Raw genomic sequence first — 16537 nt, 5'->3', positions numbered from 1 at the left:
CAGGTTAAAGAAATTCAGGTAAATCTGAGCGATTTTATCTTACTATGAGACTTCACATTATTATTACTAAAAATCTATAGAAAAATCTGTATGATGATTTTACCATTTTTGTACACTATGACAGCACTCTTGGTAAACAACATAATAGGTAATACATAAGCAATTCAGTTTTTTACAGCAGAGTGAAACTGTTCTTTTGCAGCACTGAATATAATCCAACCAACAGAAGCAATAGGAAAGATGAAAGCCTGAAAGAAGGAAGAAAACAGTATAGGAAAATAAATAAAAGATGGCAAGAATCATGTAAGATCATTTAGGCAAGGAAAAAAATAAGTTCAGAAAGTACAAAAGGCACAGGAAAGTAAGAAGAAAATTAAATTGAAGAAAATAAGAGGAAAAAAGATCAACCAAACAACAGCTAAACCCTAGAAAATTCATCCATATTCAGGGCAGTCTGTTTTTTTTCCTCTTACAAAAACTGCCGAATATTGCTACAGCAATTGTGATAGAAAATCCTTGACTCCTCTGAGCACTCACAGAGCCATTATTTAGAAAAAACCCAACCCAGACAGACTAATTTTCCTGCAATTTTTATAGGAACAGATTGAAAAGAGAACCACTTTTAAAACCAAGCTTGTTCTTCTACACTTTCTTGGGCAGTAGAATAGAAGGCAGGCTGTTTTTTCCATCTTTAATGAGGAAACTGATATGCAATCTGGTTTTACAGATTCATTGTTAAAAATGCAAACCACTATTTTTATAATTTGTGTTCAGAATATAGGGCAGCACTTCAATTTTCTTCTATGCATTCACATTCTTATAGATAGTTAGTCCATACAGTGTTAAAATCAGTAATGTTAAACTTCTATTGCCCAGAAGAGGAAAGCATAATACAATAAAAACATTTCTGAGATGACAGATCTATGTTCTTTCAGGGGAATAGTAGAAAATGTGCCAAATCAGTCATAATTTAACTTTATCAGTCATAAATTAGCTTTATCACATAAGTCAGATATGACATGATTTAAACCACAGAAATGTGGTTTCAATGTAACAAAGCTGGTGTGTCACATTATGTCCTAGTCCTCAGCAGAGTGATGAACTCAAAGCAAAGAATGATCCCCTCCAATATGCCAAAAGAGAGTAACTCCAGTGTTATCTGCCCTTCATCCCTGGGCTGCTATGTTTTATTTCATCAATTCAATGATGAAATGAAATTAAATTCATTTATCTACACGTACCAACTTTCTCAAACACTCTGGGATTGAAAATGTTCACATGATGAGGAAATCAAATCTTTTTCATGCTCTCCCCCACTCCTCCCCTTCCTGAAAAGCTCGGTGGCCAGACCCAGCCATGACCAGCTCTGCTCACACCTCAGGGAAGAGGTTAAGCCACCCCTTGCAGGACATTTCAACCAGGAGTGCATTTTCTGATGTGTAATAACTGACATGTTTCTCCCAAGTATTTCCTCCTTAAGAGATCAGCATAAGTTTCTATTCTGCTTTCTGTGATTAATGGCATTCGAGAAAAGTATATTCAGCAGCAGATTCCAAACATAACAAGCAGCTGTTAAAAACCATTCACTGTAATTAAAGTGGGTTTAGATTTACAAAGAGCTGGCTTTCCCACAGCCTTCTTAATTTGAATCTTGCAAGTTTGCTCCAGTCTTGCCTTGGTTTGGTTAATATTTATGTAAAGGAATATGAGATATGGAAATAAAGGTATAGACTCAGGGAGAAGAGCTCAACACACATAGAATCCTCTCTTCCCCACAAACACTTCCCCATATCCCACAGCAGATGTTTGCTTATTTTTTAACTTGTGCATATCAAAATTCAGGGTGGGAATACATAGGAAGAGTCAAATACTGGTTCTAAAATCAAAAAGCTCATTTACTGTTCCACACTTTTTTCTAATTTTTAAAATACATAAAATAAGAAAAATAATTTAAAACCAAGACCATGAATTTATTTAGATAGAAAACCCAGTCATCTCTCCTTTGTGTGTTCCACGTTATAAAACATAAATTTTGTTATAAAAATGCCTCCCATATTTGTAAATGTTATGATTGTGTTAAAATAATAATGCTCAGGTAATGCCAGAATTGATAACAAGCAAAGTGATCACAATGAGCAATGAACATCTGGTTAGAACACAATAGTCCTCTGTCACAAGAGCTTGGAATTTATTTTGTGTGAGCAGCACTGTGTATAGATTATCAGAAGTACCTGTCAGATAAATTACCTGTGGGAACCACTCTGACTCCCCAAGTGCTTTGAGGAATGTTGCCTCAGAATCAGTAGGAATAGTGCTGGGAACACAAGCTCTCATCAGCTTTTTAAAGCTCGCCTTTGTCTGTCGGATGTCACTGAATTCAACAGGAACAAATTCACAATTCAAAGCAAAATCAAGTTTGAACCCCTGTATGAAAAGGACAACAGCAGATGTAATTTAAAAGGGAAGCATATTTTTCACTGACAGACTCCTTAAATCCCAAAGTCTTGCCTGCTTTATTGCTAAATAATTAATTCCTCATGAAAAATCTGTGCAGCTAAACACCTGCCCAGGATAATAAAAAATATAATAAAAATCCTTGCAATATGTACCATAATAAAGTACCCAGCTATAACCAGAACAGCAGAATGTAGTGCACAGCAGTCATATTTTCAATAATAGTAATAATAATAATAATAATAATAATAATTCTAGCAGTAATAGTAGTGAAAATGTTGAGTGACAATCTGTTCAGTTGTTTATACACAACATAATGTGCTGTCTTTAACATTTTTAAAGCAAATCAACAATAAACAAATAAAAATGAAAATATCTGTACAGATGACATATGAACAGTGCAGGACACATTTTGGGAGTTCAATAAAGCAGAAAAAAGTAACCCCCACACCCAAAAAGAACCCCCATAACTGCAAACCAGCTGACTCATCTAAGGAGACACTGGACATTGAGGGAGTTGTTTGACTGAAGTACCTGGTTCAGCACAGAGCAACAGCTGGATGGCTTTCCTAGCAGAATTCCTCATGTTTTACTTAACTTACTGCATTTAGCAAAGGAGCAGTAAGAGAGGAGGACTGAATTAAGAGAACAAGTTAGCTGACTAACAAAAAACCCCACCAAAACCCAACGGATTATGATGAAAAGCATAATATGGAGAACATTATTAGGAAAAACAATTCTCAAGTATGAAGAGCATCACTGAAGAGGTTCATGCCAAACTTCTTGAGTTTTCTTCAGAAATTGCTTTCATTGAATTAAAGCTGGCCTGCAAATAATCTTCATTAAGCTCCTCCACAGAATGCCAAGCAAAAATGTAGGAAAGTGAAAGCCTGGCTTTAATTCCGTTTATATTTTGGCATGGTTCAAAAATAAATTCAATAACTCAACAATGGTAAGTTGTAATAATGCATGACAAAAGCAATTGAGGAAAATAGCACCATTTCTTTAAAATGTTGTATATTTCTGTTTTCCTCATCAATTTATATGATGTGGTAATTTAGCAGGATAAAGCAGTAGTTTCTGCTACACAACTTTAGATGTGTGATTGAACTCTTCACTTATCATTCATTAAGAAATCAAACAAACAAAAATGGTCGTTACTTTTGGATTATAGCAATTTAATTCTATGTACAGCATGATGCCTCCACCTCCTGATGGAATATAATTTCAGAAAAAAATGAATAGTGATGTATTTTCCTACTACCAATAATGGTTTTTGGGCATTTTGTATTTCAAAAAATATGTAATATTTTTTGTATGCTCACATTTTGAATAAGAAAGTAGAAAACAACTGATTTTTTAATCTTTGAACACAGAGATTTAAAAAAAAAAACTGAAAACATTTTCAGAAAACAAGCAAAACTACTAAGAATTAGAGGACATCTGTTTTTCAAGCAACTGAATCTAAAACATTAAAATCTATGAAAAAATATGTACAAAACTGCAGACATCATGGTCCTCTTCATGTATTTAAATCAGAAGTTCTGGGCTGGTCTTACTCTCATCAGTTTGGCTTTGGGTGAGTTTAGTCCTGCCCACAGTAATGAAGGTTTCCTTCTCTGATAATTGCTTCCCTGACTAACAACATTCTGTCTCCTTCAAAACGTATTTCAACACATCAGGAAAAATAAAATTGCACTTTAAAGTACCGAATTAGCCTGTTTCATGTTTCCCAAAACAGAAACCACTGAGCTGAGGCCTCAGCTGAACATGAGATGAGCAGCCAGCAAGGTCAGAGGACAGCAGTGTGTATTTAGGTGTCATTAAGTGTGGCTCTGAAAGCAAGAACTTCCAAATGCAGAGCTCCACTTCTCTCTGGCCATCTGCTGCCCATTTGGATCTCTCAGCTCAACTACACATCAGCACTTCACCAAAAGTGGCAAATAGAGCTCTGTGCACAGAATTTTTGTTGAGTTTGAGCCTGATCTTTAACCGCTCTTCAAGGTAATTTAGTTAATTTAATATTAAATATGTACTATTTTAATATTAAATATTTATTGTTGATAGTAATATTTAATATTTTAATTTGGGTTAATTTTGTTGCATTATATAACCACAGAGCTTGATTTTCACCCAGCCCAGGCCTCACTTAGTAATACAACATTAATTGTTATTCTCCATATAGAAATAATTCCCATTAGACTTTACACCTTTAGGACAGTTACCCATGCAGCTTATCTAGAATATTATTTACTGTTTCTAACAACATGAGAGTAATTAAACTCAACCAAATAAAACTATGTTACACATAGAAAAAGACTGCCATTACCCGTAACTGAGACTTTTCTCCAAATATATAGAGGGCTGCTTGTCTTCTCAAAAGCTGACTTTGTAGAAAAGAGCTGCTACTGTAGGGAGGGGTGTTATCTTTCCCTGCAAGTCTTGCACCAACATCAATGAATGGAGTCTGAGTGTTGATAAATCGGTTGCTTGAACGAAGACTCGCCCATACACCTTCATAAGGATGAAGAATATTTAAAAACCTCTTTGTGTGAGGCACTGGAGATCAGAATTACTAAGACATATGCTTAAACATGTCACATGCATCCCTCACAGGACATAATTAACAGCAAGTACTGGAAAAAAATTGGTTTGTAACAAAAATTATCAAAACCATCCTACTGCATTGTTGTTTAACTTAAGACACTCATCTAACTCTGTCCAGAGCTTTCTACTGTAGAGGAAATAGTTGCTATGATATCAGTAATGTGGTGATAAATCACAATTTGCAAACAGTAATGTCCATGTAAGTGCATGGAAATGAAATTTGTAGAGGGACAGAAATCAGAAAAGTACAGAAATCCCAAAGCTAGCAACAACATGAGCTTGAAACAGTGCAGTGTGATGTGGAGCCACAGACTGCACCTGAAAAGCAGCAATTTTTGAATGGCATCACACCAACATCCCAACAGCACTCTGAGTTTGCATGTTGGCACTGCCAGGAGAGGAAATTCCTACAGTACACAGACATGCTCTAATCTCATCATGCTTGAGAGAGTTTTGGTGACTTCAATGTAAGATAAAGCAGTGATAAACCAGATTGCCAAGGCCTGTTTTGTGCTAGAAGAAAAGACAGGCAGTAAGTATTTTTCTGTTTCTTGTACCTCAATTAATAACCAGGATCTCGTGAGATTGTTTTTGTGTGTGCAATATGAGGCATGTGAAAGGTATTGGATTCTCAGAGTATGAATAGCACTACTTGAAAATAAAATCCCTTAAAGTACACTAAATTTGGCATCCAAATGGCAGTGTGAAATTCTTTATCCCAATATGCAGTAAATCAGATTATCAGAAAAGACGCTTGTCCATAAATCTGTGAGGCAAGATATCCAAAAGAGGCACCATAAATACCTCATAGTACTAGAAATTTAGGTACAATAGGACCAACACCCACCCCTCTTCAGGAAAATCCAATAATGTGCATAGTTAACATTTCTTGCATGGAAGAAAAAAAGATGCAGATAACAGTAAATTCCACTCAGATAGCTCAACCAGCAAAATAATTTTATTCTAGTTTTTAGAAGCAGGATTAGGTTTCTATTAAAAAATAATTCTGTGTGATAACCCTCAACAGGGACTTGTCTGTACAGCTTAGCTTCTCTGCCCGTCTGGCTGCTAGTCTGAGACGTGAGCAGATGAACTGCAGCAACTGAGAAAGGCTGGCAAGGAGCTCTGAGTCAGTGACAGCTCTCAACAGCTCCCACTTCACAGCCAGCCACTTTTATAAAACACCTCATGCAGTAAAGCAGTGTGTTTAGCACAAACTTTTGTTCCACGCCTCAGCTACTACACACGAAACAATAAAGACTTTAGCAAGCAGAAACCACGGCAAACACTTAGTAAGAGAAGTAAGCTCTCGCTCATTTGGTATGAAAAATGCAAGCTCCAACACCAGATTGCTGTCCTCAGAGATGAAGTGTACAAAAATACACAGTGACACTTTGGAGCATTTCACAAATGCACCCATCATTAGCACTTGTGGCACATCAAAAGCAACAAAACTGGCTACAAATACATGCAGATGAACATGTTTACCAGCATGGACAGCAGTGATTAAAAGGCACAATTATGTTTCTATTGTAATTTTGCCTAGTAGTTTGTTTGCTTTCGTTATTTGGCATACGCTGTATCATGACTTTCTGATTTGACAGTAATCAACCTTCCCCTGTTCATTAACAGTAATTATGGAAAGAAATTCATTGACTAGATAGTGGTATTTCTTAGCTATTTTACTAAAGTGGTAGGAATACTACTCTTTTCCAGAACTGATTTTTAGCTGTTTAAAACTTCCACAGAGAAAACTTTCTACATACCACTCTGTGTTAAATCACTGTCACTGCACATACATTTGATGGGCAAAAAACCTCCAGAACATAACAAAACCACAAAGCTGAACTAAAACCCCCAGAATTTTGTTAATGCAGAAACAAGGCTTTCTGTCAGTATCACTTTGGAATTAATTAGGACACTGCAGCAGAAGATGGTAGAAAAGAATGGGCTTTCAGGACGCAGAATACAGTACCTTGATGGACTCTTTCCTTAGTTGCTGATTTGGAATTTGAATGAGTGAAACATTTATCTCTGTACCCAAGCACTGGCAGATAACAGTTAAGACAGAAGGAGGAGGAATGGAATGCACATTGCAGCGAAACACATTGCAGGAAAGAAGAAAAGGGTTACTTATTAATTTCCAAAGATCAAGTATATATTGCATTTCTTTATAGTACATGATTTATCAGACAGCACAAATCTTAGCCATCACAAGACAAAACATCAATCAAGGCACAAAACCAATATAAAAATGGGAAGGAGGTATCCATTTATCAAACAGGAATAATTTCCATTGTCATTGCAATAGCTTCAAACATGTAGCACAGCCATCATGTGCTTTTCCATAATTATAATATCAGAGGAAATGTAATGATTAAATCATTCTGATGAATACTTTATTGAAAGCTTCCATCCAGCTGAAAGCTAGTTTAATTAAAAATCCCAACATTAATGCCTTTTATAAAAAACTGGTTTAGTCTAGGGACATGAAGTACATAATCTGATGGACCTCAAAATGAAAGCAGAATGCATATTAGTTCTATATACCTACAAACATTTTTAAAGGACTGTGTACAAGTATGTAATTAAGCAAACATGTAATATCTACCACACAAAAAGATTTCCTCTTCCTTTGCAAAAATCCTCATTTTCAGTGGGACCCTTATATGTTTATCAGTGTATATATCTTTGGCTCAAAACCCACATCAACACAACCAAGTCCTTTTAATACAAATATTCTATTAAATCATACTCAAAATGTTAATGTTTTCTGCTTTGAAAAAAATTCTCTGAGCTGGGCCTGTATTTATTAATTATAAATATCCTAGTATTTTTCCAATAGCAGCAGAACATACTAAGAAAACTTTTTATTCTGCTAAATTACACAGCAATGCCAGGTAAGAAGTGCTGCTCTGCACTATACTTACAAAGTAATACAAGAGGAAAAGCTATGGCTTTTGTGTGAACTTAAAATTCTCATGAAAAATATCAACCGAAAAAAGGTCAAAGAATGAAAATATATTATGAAACATAAGTATTTGACCAAACATTTCAGATCAAAACCAACTTGACTGAGCTTTGGGCAGATGCTTCGTGACAATGTTCCAGATAAAGTAAAAAATCATACTTGACACAGACACAAATATTCAGGACAACTGATGACTGTTCAGAAAAATGATGGTTTTAAAAAATGAGAAACACTATTCACGCACTATTCTAACTTGTATTTTAAAATGTATGTATTACAAATGTATTGTCTGGCACAAAAATTAGAAAATGTAATTTTCAACTGGTGTATCATAGCTGAACCTGGCTTTTCAGCCCTGGTGTGTGTGATAATAAACACAAGGAAAGAAAGAGTGATCCAGAATCCAAACCACAAAAATACAGCTATTGTATTTTGCACAGTGTAGGATATAATCCATAGCTGCTTGCTGTTTCACATGTGAAATATATCTAGCTGTGAAAAAGTAGTGAGAAACTTTGTGATAATGGATTTGAGAACAACTTTAGAGACTTTATGTACTCTATGTATTTTAGAATTTCTTTTAAAACAATTGTATCAGCTGATCTAAAAAAGCCTATTGTTTACTTCTCTCCAGGGAGATATTCCCTTTCTCTGTTCCCTCTTCCCCTGTCAACTTCTCACCTTCACTTGGGCTCCCACTGTACTTGTCAAACATTCTTATGTTTCAGCAAAGTCCTCACGTATCCTGCTGAGCTGTGAACAGACACCTTTCAGATACCAGGGCAGGTGTGGCAGCCATCCAGCAAGACACAAGATAACTTTCCTGCCCTCTTCCTGATTACTGCTGAAATTTAGCCAAGGGATTTCAATGTCCAACAAAACAACATGTCTGTGACCCAATACTGCCTTCAGGCTCCTTTTTTCTTCTCTGAGTAGCAACAAACTCATCCTATCACACTTACCACGACCTCTAATCCTAGAAACCAGCAGCAGTTATTTCAGTAATCCCTTTATCTTCAAAAGACAACTTCCACACAGCAACCAGTGAGTTTTCCCTGACTTATCTGGAGCACCCTTGCTGCCCCTCAGCACCACTTGACTGTTGGTGCTTTTGTGCTGGCACGAGGGGATGGAACACAACCAAACCTCTGCTGTCAGCCACCAAGCACTGCCACTGCTCCAGTGCTCAGCCAGGCCGGGCACAGCCACCACCTATCCAACAACTGCAGCCACTATTCCCTCCTGCTCTCTTCAGCCCCAGCTATTTCACCCAGGCAGCTAAAATCACCACCTTTACTCATCTCCAGCTACAACACAAAACAGTAGCAACACAGTGAGCACAGAACATAAACGAAACTCTTAGATAAGAAATACGCATTTACTACGATTAATGAAAATACACAGAATTCTCCATTCTTTGGCAATCCCCATGTCCTCTCCTGCCCTTCCTCTCTTCCCTTTTGCTACAGTTCTCACATCACTTCCCCATACATCTCTGAGCATTTTCCTTTCTCCCTCCTTTTCATGCTCTTCCTTCTTTCATTTCCTTAATCCCATCCCACCTCTTCTGGAAGTTCTTCTCTATGAAGCACTTTTATCCTTCCCCATATAAAGCTATAGGTTTTGTATCACACAAGAAGATTTAGGTTGGAATGGATCTCAGCAGGTCAATGTAAATCTAACTAATTTTAGATGAGGTATCAAAAGAGAAGAAACACAACTTTTAGATATAACAATATAGATATTAGAAATAATTGTAAAGGGAGCCTTCATGGCTAGAAGGTAATAAATCAAATATAAAATGCTTCCTTTTAGGGAATAGATTCATCCTTATTTTAACAAACCTATATTTAAGGAATTTGGTGCACTAATTTATGCACATGTTGCACACAAAAAAATCATAACAATTTCATCAGACTAGAAGTGTAGAAGTAGTTGGAATCTCCTTAACAGAATGAAAGGTTCCTGTAGAAATGACACTGATGAGCCCCTGTAACTAGGCATAACTATTTCCAAAGAATGCACTGTATCTCCCTACTTACAACACCTGGCTGTGTAACTCCCTGCTACTTCGAGTAAAATTATTCACAGATTATTTGTAATGTTATGAAGCATCAGCTAAGCTTCAGACACACATTGGAATGATCTGTAATTGCAGATTCTAAAGTCTATTAAATGCTTATATAAAAATATGCATTTTGAGGCCATACACAAACAAATCAGAAATATGGATGAATCCCAGTTTATTTAGAAACATAATCCTTATTTGAGTGCTTAATTTTTCACTAATTCCAACATGAAACCAATTTTATTTCAATGGTGAGTAAAGGATTTGAACAGAAATTAGATACTTAGATAATGTTACAGACTGAGGCCAATCTAATTTCTGTTTTGTTGTTTCACAGAACAATGAATCAAGAAAGAGTATAATTATTTTTATTTCACTAACATTTTTTCATAATTTATTACTTCAAATAATAGACTTTGAGCTAGTCTTACTAACCTCCTCGAGCAAAGCTATTGGATAGATTTACATCCAAATGTCCTGGCACTACCTGCTTAAACACAGTAGACATTCTTGAAGCCCTCGTTTCAGTGCCTAAAGTCAGCCAAAAAAAGAATAGAAGATTAAAAAAGCTACAGTGTTAATCAGACTAACACTTAATATGACTGATAAAATGCCCCTTTTCACCCAGTACAGCTAATTCTTGCCAATTTTGTACTTTAGATTTATTTTTTAAGACAAATGCGTACATTGGCAACAGTATGAAGGTGTTAGATACAGCTAAGCAATCAACACATTTTACAATAAATGAAGCAAAGCGCACACACTTTGGGATGGTGTTACTTTACAAGAAAAGCCACTGTTTGGCAGTATTAGGCCAATTAAAACCAACTGAGTAAGACAAGACAGACACAATTTCAAGTCACATAGTCCTTCCTGACATGTTGGGGTTACCTTCACCTAAACCTTACCAGGTTTCATCATAAAATAACTGAAATAAAACATGGAATAATTTCTTCATGGTTCCACCTAGGCATAACTCAAAGAGTGTATTTTGAAAGAGTTTACACTGCAGAAAATTTTGGAAATTACATTTGTAGAAACCACTATGAGTATGTAATGCATAAAGAGGCCTATATGCCTTCCATTGCTGCTGCAGCTAAATAGTGTTATCTGTTCTCACCTTGCAACCTCATACTTCCTCATTATATAAAATGGAGCAGATTTTGCATTCTTTTAAATTTGCTAATCTTTTATTCAATATGCAGTTTACTGTTAATTTGTTATAAAAGACTTTACTGTCAGATTAATACTGAAAACTATTTTGGGAAGATCATAAACATTCTTTAGCTACAGAAAACACATTCAGTGAACCTAAGAGTGAATAGGCTACCTGGAAAGTCTAACAATAAAGAAACAACAGAATTCATATGGAAGATTGAACTAGCACCAAATCAGAGAAAAGTCACTTGTCAGCTTAACCAGAGACAAGCACTGTACAAACCAATTTTACCTGGAGATAGAGCAATTGTTGGGCTAACTGTGAGAGTATTGCTGCCATTCATTTTGCAGTGGACGGAGATCACATTCAGTAAGGCTTGTAGGTACTTCTCCTGTTCTATACTGCTTGAAGATTCTAAAGAAGCGGGAGCTAGAGTCACAAGAAGAATGGAATACATTAAAAAAGAAACATACAATTTGTAAATACATAGAGTAAGTGGTGTATTGTGTAAAGCAGAGCATTGAAGATGTCCTAGTTTGCCTATGAAAGGTTCAAAAAGCCTTTCCTTTGATGACAAGCTGTTCATTACCTGGCTGCACAGCAGGATCCAGCAATGTTCTCTTGCACTCCACACAAAGCTGAACTTCTGAAACTGTTACTTCATGGTCACTACTTAAAATATTCATCATCAGCCATTATGTGATCAGAACAGAGTGAAGATAACGCAGCCTTCCCTTCACTCTCCAAACAAAAGGTAACATTTCTAAGTTTATGCTACTTGTCAGCAAAATGTGCAGAGAACAGACAAAACTGTTTCTTCAACAAAAGTAAGTTAAAACCATACACAACCAGGTCTCCCTCATTCCAGAAAAGGAAGGTTACTTACCTGTACTTGAAGGTTCCTTGGGATACAGTGCCCATTAAAAAAGTTAAGAAACCATTAACGAAACACAGAAGCAAGGGAAAAACCCCTCAAAAATAATAATTAAAAAAATAATCTCAACTAGAAAAAATCCACCCATTGTGTCCAGGTGCAAGGACTTAAGGAAAGGAGATGAAGCTCAGGTCCTGGCCCACAATATGATGATGACATGATGACAAAATCATGTTCAGTATCAATGAGTCAGTTTATTTTTTTCAAATGCCAAACAAAATGTTTGGCATTCCAGTTTATTGCAGCCACCTCTGGACTTACTATACGACAAAAGTTTCATAGCTGCTTAAACCAGGATTTGGTATCTTGATCACAAGAGCCAAGATTTGGAATAAGAGACAGAGTCAAAGAATTTGACTGAGCACATTTTGACAAAACACAATGGTAATTTGTAAATAGTTTTCTCCAATGATGATCCAATCAGATTCTATGCTGGAGACTAATAGACAGTAAGCTAATTAGATGGAGGGGCAAACGAAATTTCAAGATAGAAATTAGTGTCTGAATTGAAAGTGCAATTAGGAAGTGATGATATTTCCTGCAGGAAACATCATGCTGCTTCTATCTGACCAAGTGGAAAAAGCCTGAGGAGGAACATTATTTTCTCCTCAACTCCTAAGCAGGATTTACACATCCTGAAATTCCACTGGAATGATCTCTAGGTCCCCTAGTCCTTGAAATAATGCCACAAAAAGTCAATTTAGGTCTTAACAATTTAGCTAAATGTAAAGAAATGAATTGTCTAAATGAAAGGATAATGTCTATACCACTTGCATTTATGAAGTTTTATTTTGTACAGAGTATTGTGTGTGTTTTAGAAAACAGCTTGACTTACATCAAAGTCTGTCATTGAACCAAGCAGATACCAGAATTAAAGAGTGAAGGCAAAAATGTCCTTGTGAAGGATGAGAGATGGAAAATTAGCCCTTCATCCTTACCACACATCATCCCAACACAGCAGCATAAAGTGGTAACTCAAAGCATTGCCCCCTGCCTGCACAGGTGAACTGGGATTTCTATGAAATGACTCATCTTTCAAGTGCTCTGTCACACATGAAGGTCACCACAGCACCATGGATTTAAACAAAAGATGGGGATGGAGATCCCAGTAGCAATTTTAACCCATTTATTTTTCCTTTTATCTCAGGAAAGAAATGCATTGCTTAGTCATACAAGGCCAATATGTGCTTTATATGCCTGGTCATGGGTTGCTCCAACTTCATCTTACAAGTCCTAATACAATCAATAGTCCAGCCTGTACCAAGATAACTGCTCTCTTGGATAGTGTTACTACACCCAAGAAACAGAAATGTTCTTCCCACAGGGTAGCTGACCAATAAATGCTAATTTAGGTGTAGAATGTCATATTTAGAACTACAATGCCCTGCAACAAAATTCCCAGAGAGGTCAAAGTGTAATTCAGAAACCAACTTGCAGGTTTCAAAGAACATTTCAAAAGACTTCTATACTCTCCAGCTCATATTCAAACATCTGTTAATAATCCTTTTTTGGACAGACGTTAGAGAAATACAATTCTGTCGCACATACAGTTTGGTTCCACACAGAAATTAAGTACTGTGCACAATTTCTTTTAAAAATATCTTCTGTTCTTCTTATATAACATATTGACCTCCAACTATGCTTTAAAAACTTGCGTAACACACCACGTAACACGAAATCACAAACATGTTCATTAAGTTCCAGCAGGTCCTCTCTGTTTCCCTGTATCAATCCAGAGCTGACCAATAAAAATCTACTGCTATGAAATCTCTGCTTAGGAAAGAATGAATCTGTCCATTTGAATTTAACTTCAGATTATCTTTGCCCTTTCAGTTTGCATTTTTTGATGAAGACTTTCCTTCACTGTACACAACTCCTGCTGAGGCAGCTGTGTATAACTACCTTTGTTCATCGGTTTTGTTTCACCAAGCTTCAACTTCATTATGAATAAGAAAAATACCCTATAAAAATTCTCCATTTTCCTTGCTGTACCTTCATGAGGAAAGTCTCCATTTTCTTCACATTTTAAAAGAAACAATGACTCCAGAAGGGAGTATCTGTCAGATACAGTTAGTGTCAATCAGTTTATTTACGGCATAATATTCTGCTGGATGTATGGCAATGGGAATACAAAATTAAGAATATAAATTTAATATAAAATTAAGAATATAAAATTAAGAAAAGAAACCACCTACAAAAGCATTACAGATACACACAAGAAACATGTGTTCATGGGTCAGACTTTGTAGGTCTTGATTTGGAAGGCTCTCCAACTCCCATGCACAAAGAAATGATAGCTGCTACAGAAAACATCAAAGAGTCTGTCCTTATATAATTTTGAGACTATTCCTGCAGATTTCTTCCAATTTTTTCTATTTGTACCAGTTTAAAGATGCCTCATCTGTATTTCAGCCAGGACAATCAGTATTAAATCAGTTGAAGACTAACATTGGAATAGCCATGCCTAGGATTCACATCATAAGCACGTGGAAGAACTGGTTGTAGCCATTAGCTTTGGCAGCTGCGGTGTCAACTATTGGCAATACTTCACTGATTCATTTTGTTAATCCTTTCAACAAAAACACATTGTAAAAATTTCAATTCATTGCCTTCATTGCTCATCATTCCAACTAAAGAAAAAGCTCCCACAAAACTCAGAAGAGATACACTGAATCAGTGCTATATCAATAAATATTCAGCAGATAATTAGTGATTCACAAGTTAGCCAGTCCAGGCACTGTATAACATCAAAAATTTTTTTCTAATATCTCTGAAATAATGATATTTTAAAGGTGCATTTGATACACACAAAACCTCATAATGTCTGGTAAAAATTGCTCTTAAAAAGTAAGAAAAATATGGTTTTCATAAAGATACTCTGTGAAGGAAAAATTATGGAGGACTACGTAGAAAAGATTTAAATCATGTAATCTTCAAACTACTTTCATACCACTTGTACACAAGTGTACAGTATGCTTGTTACAGACTTTGAAACATTCTATAAAATACACTGGAGTAGAGTCAAACCTTTTAGTTTCATTTTAGTCATTACTAGGGAGAATTGCAAACATACACAGAACAAAGGAATTTCTTTGCTACCTTAATGAGTTTCTGGTATTCCAATTCGACCTCACATTTCCTTTTTCTCCAAAAAGAAAAATTATGGCCTAATTCTGGAATAATTTCTAAATAACTTTGATTAAAGAAAATACTGACTCCTTCATTCTTGGCATGAAATTAATTCTGAAAAAGCTATCAGCATAAGAGATGGAAATCCAGGCAGTCATAAGTATCCTAAACACTGACTGTGAATGATGGAAGTCAACTAATGTTATTTCCAAAATTAGTGTTGCCCTAATATTATATTCTTCTGAAAAACTAACCATTCTGGTAAATTTTGTGTTGGTCCAAAGTTATTAATTCATATTTTTTGAACTGCTTTCATACCATTCAGGATTTTGACATCCAATAAGTAATAGTATTAGATAACCATTTATATCCTGAGACTTTTGATTCAACCAGATCACTGATTTTCCCCCAGCAAACTAAGCATTTCTATGTGAAACTCCTTCTACAGAAAGCCTGGCTGCATCAACTCACCCGTGGGATGCGTGTTTTGGGATTTGAAGAGGCCCACCACACTTTTTCCATGAAAGCCCCCAGACCTCAGCAGCAGAGTGCTGTTTTTAGTGTTCTTCCAGCAGACAACGGGCAGGCGATTGTGGCGGTAACAGCGAGCCACTCTCTGCAGGCTGCTGTCCTGAACAGACTGAGGGACCACCAGCAGCCCAGGATAGCTGCATTGACAAGAAGGTGAAGAAAAAAAAAAAAAAAAAGAACAATTAAAATTGCTTTCGAAATGCTCAGCAGCAATGAAAAAAAACCCCGGAAATTACAAGCTGAAAATACGACTTAATGAAAGTACACCTTAATTGAATTGCTTTTATTTTTTAAGTAATTTTTAGTCCAAGCCTAGCAAATACATTAATTTAAGCAAACTGCATTTTCAATAGAAATGGAATTACGAAAAATTTGTAAGACTATCACTACTAATCACTTTCCATTTAAGATTACATTTTATTTGGTAGTATTTTTCTTCTTAGCACGTCTCTTATCTGTCGCTATAATGAAGCTGTATTTTTAAGCATGACAGAAAACATAATTTTGAGGTATGCAAACGATGCAGTAGATTTGACAACTGCATATGAAATATGAGAATTGAAAGGAAAGCATGTTAGATTCCCTAAAGTATCACAATGAAAACAATAGTTTCTGGTTTACAAAAAAGTACATTTAAATTTTACAGTCAGATTCCCTGAAAAAGAGTGCTTGAAACTGGATTTT

At 35.9% G+C, this 16537-nt stretch overlaps 1 protein-coding gene across 2 annotated transcripts in view; it reads right to left on the bottom strand.

Annotated features, from left to right (window-relative positions):
- Positions 1–16537, bottom strand: part of SBF2 (SET binding factor 2) — a 234373-nt gene that overhangs the window by 20342 nt on the left and 197494 nt on the right. For both annotated transcript variants that reach the window (XM_082282867.1, XM_082282868.1), the window contains exons 27-30: positions 15794–15990; positions 11551–11688; positions 4784–4968; positions 2248–2424 (exon numbers count right to left, since the gene is read on the bottom strand). In XM_082282867.1, the coding sequence (XP_082138993.1) occupies positions 2248–2424; positions 4784–4968; positions 11551–11688; positions 15794–15990 (697 nt within the window). The remainder of the gene's footprint in view (positions 1–2247; positions 2425–4783; positions 4969–11550; positions 11689–15793; positions 15991–16537) is intronic.

This window comes from Coloeus monedula (assembly GCF_965178545.1).
Source record: "Coloeus monedula genome assembly, chromosome: 6".
NCBI classification, from domain to species: domain Eukaryota; kingdom Metazoa; phylum Chordata; class Aves; order Passeriformes; family Corvidae; genus Coloeus; species Coloeus monedula.
The sequence above is the reverse complement of the archived record's forward strand: the minus strand, read 5'-3'. Positions and strand labels throughout refer to the sequence as shown.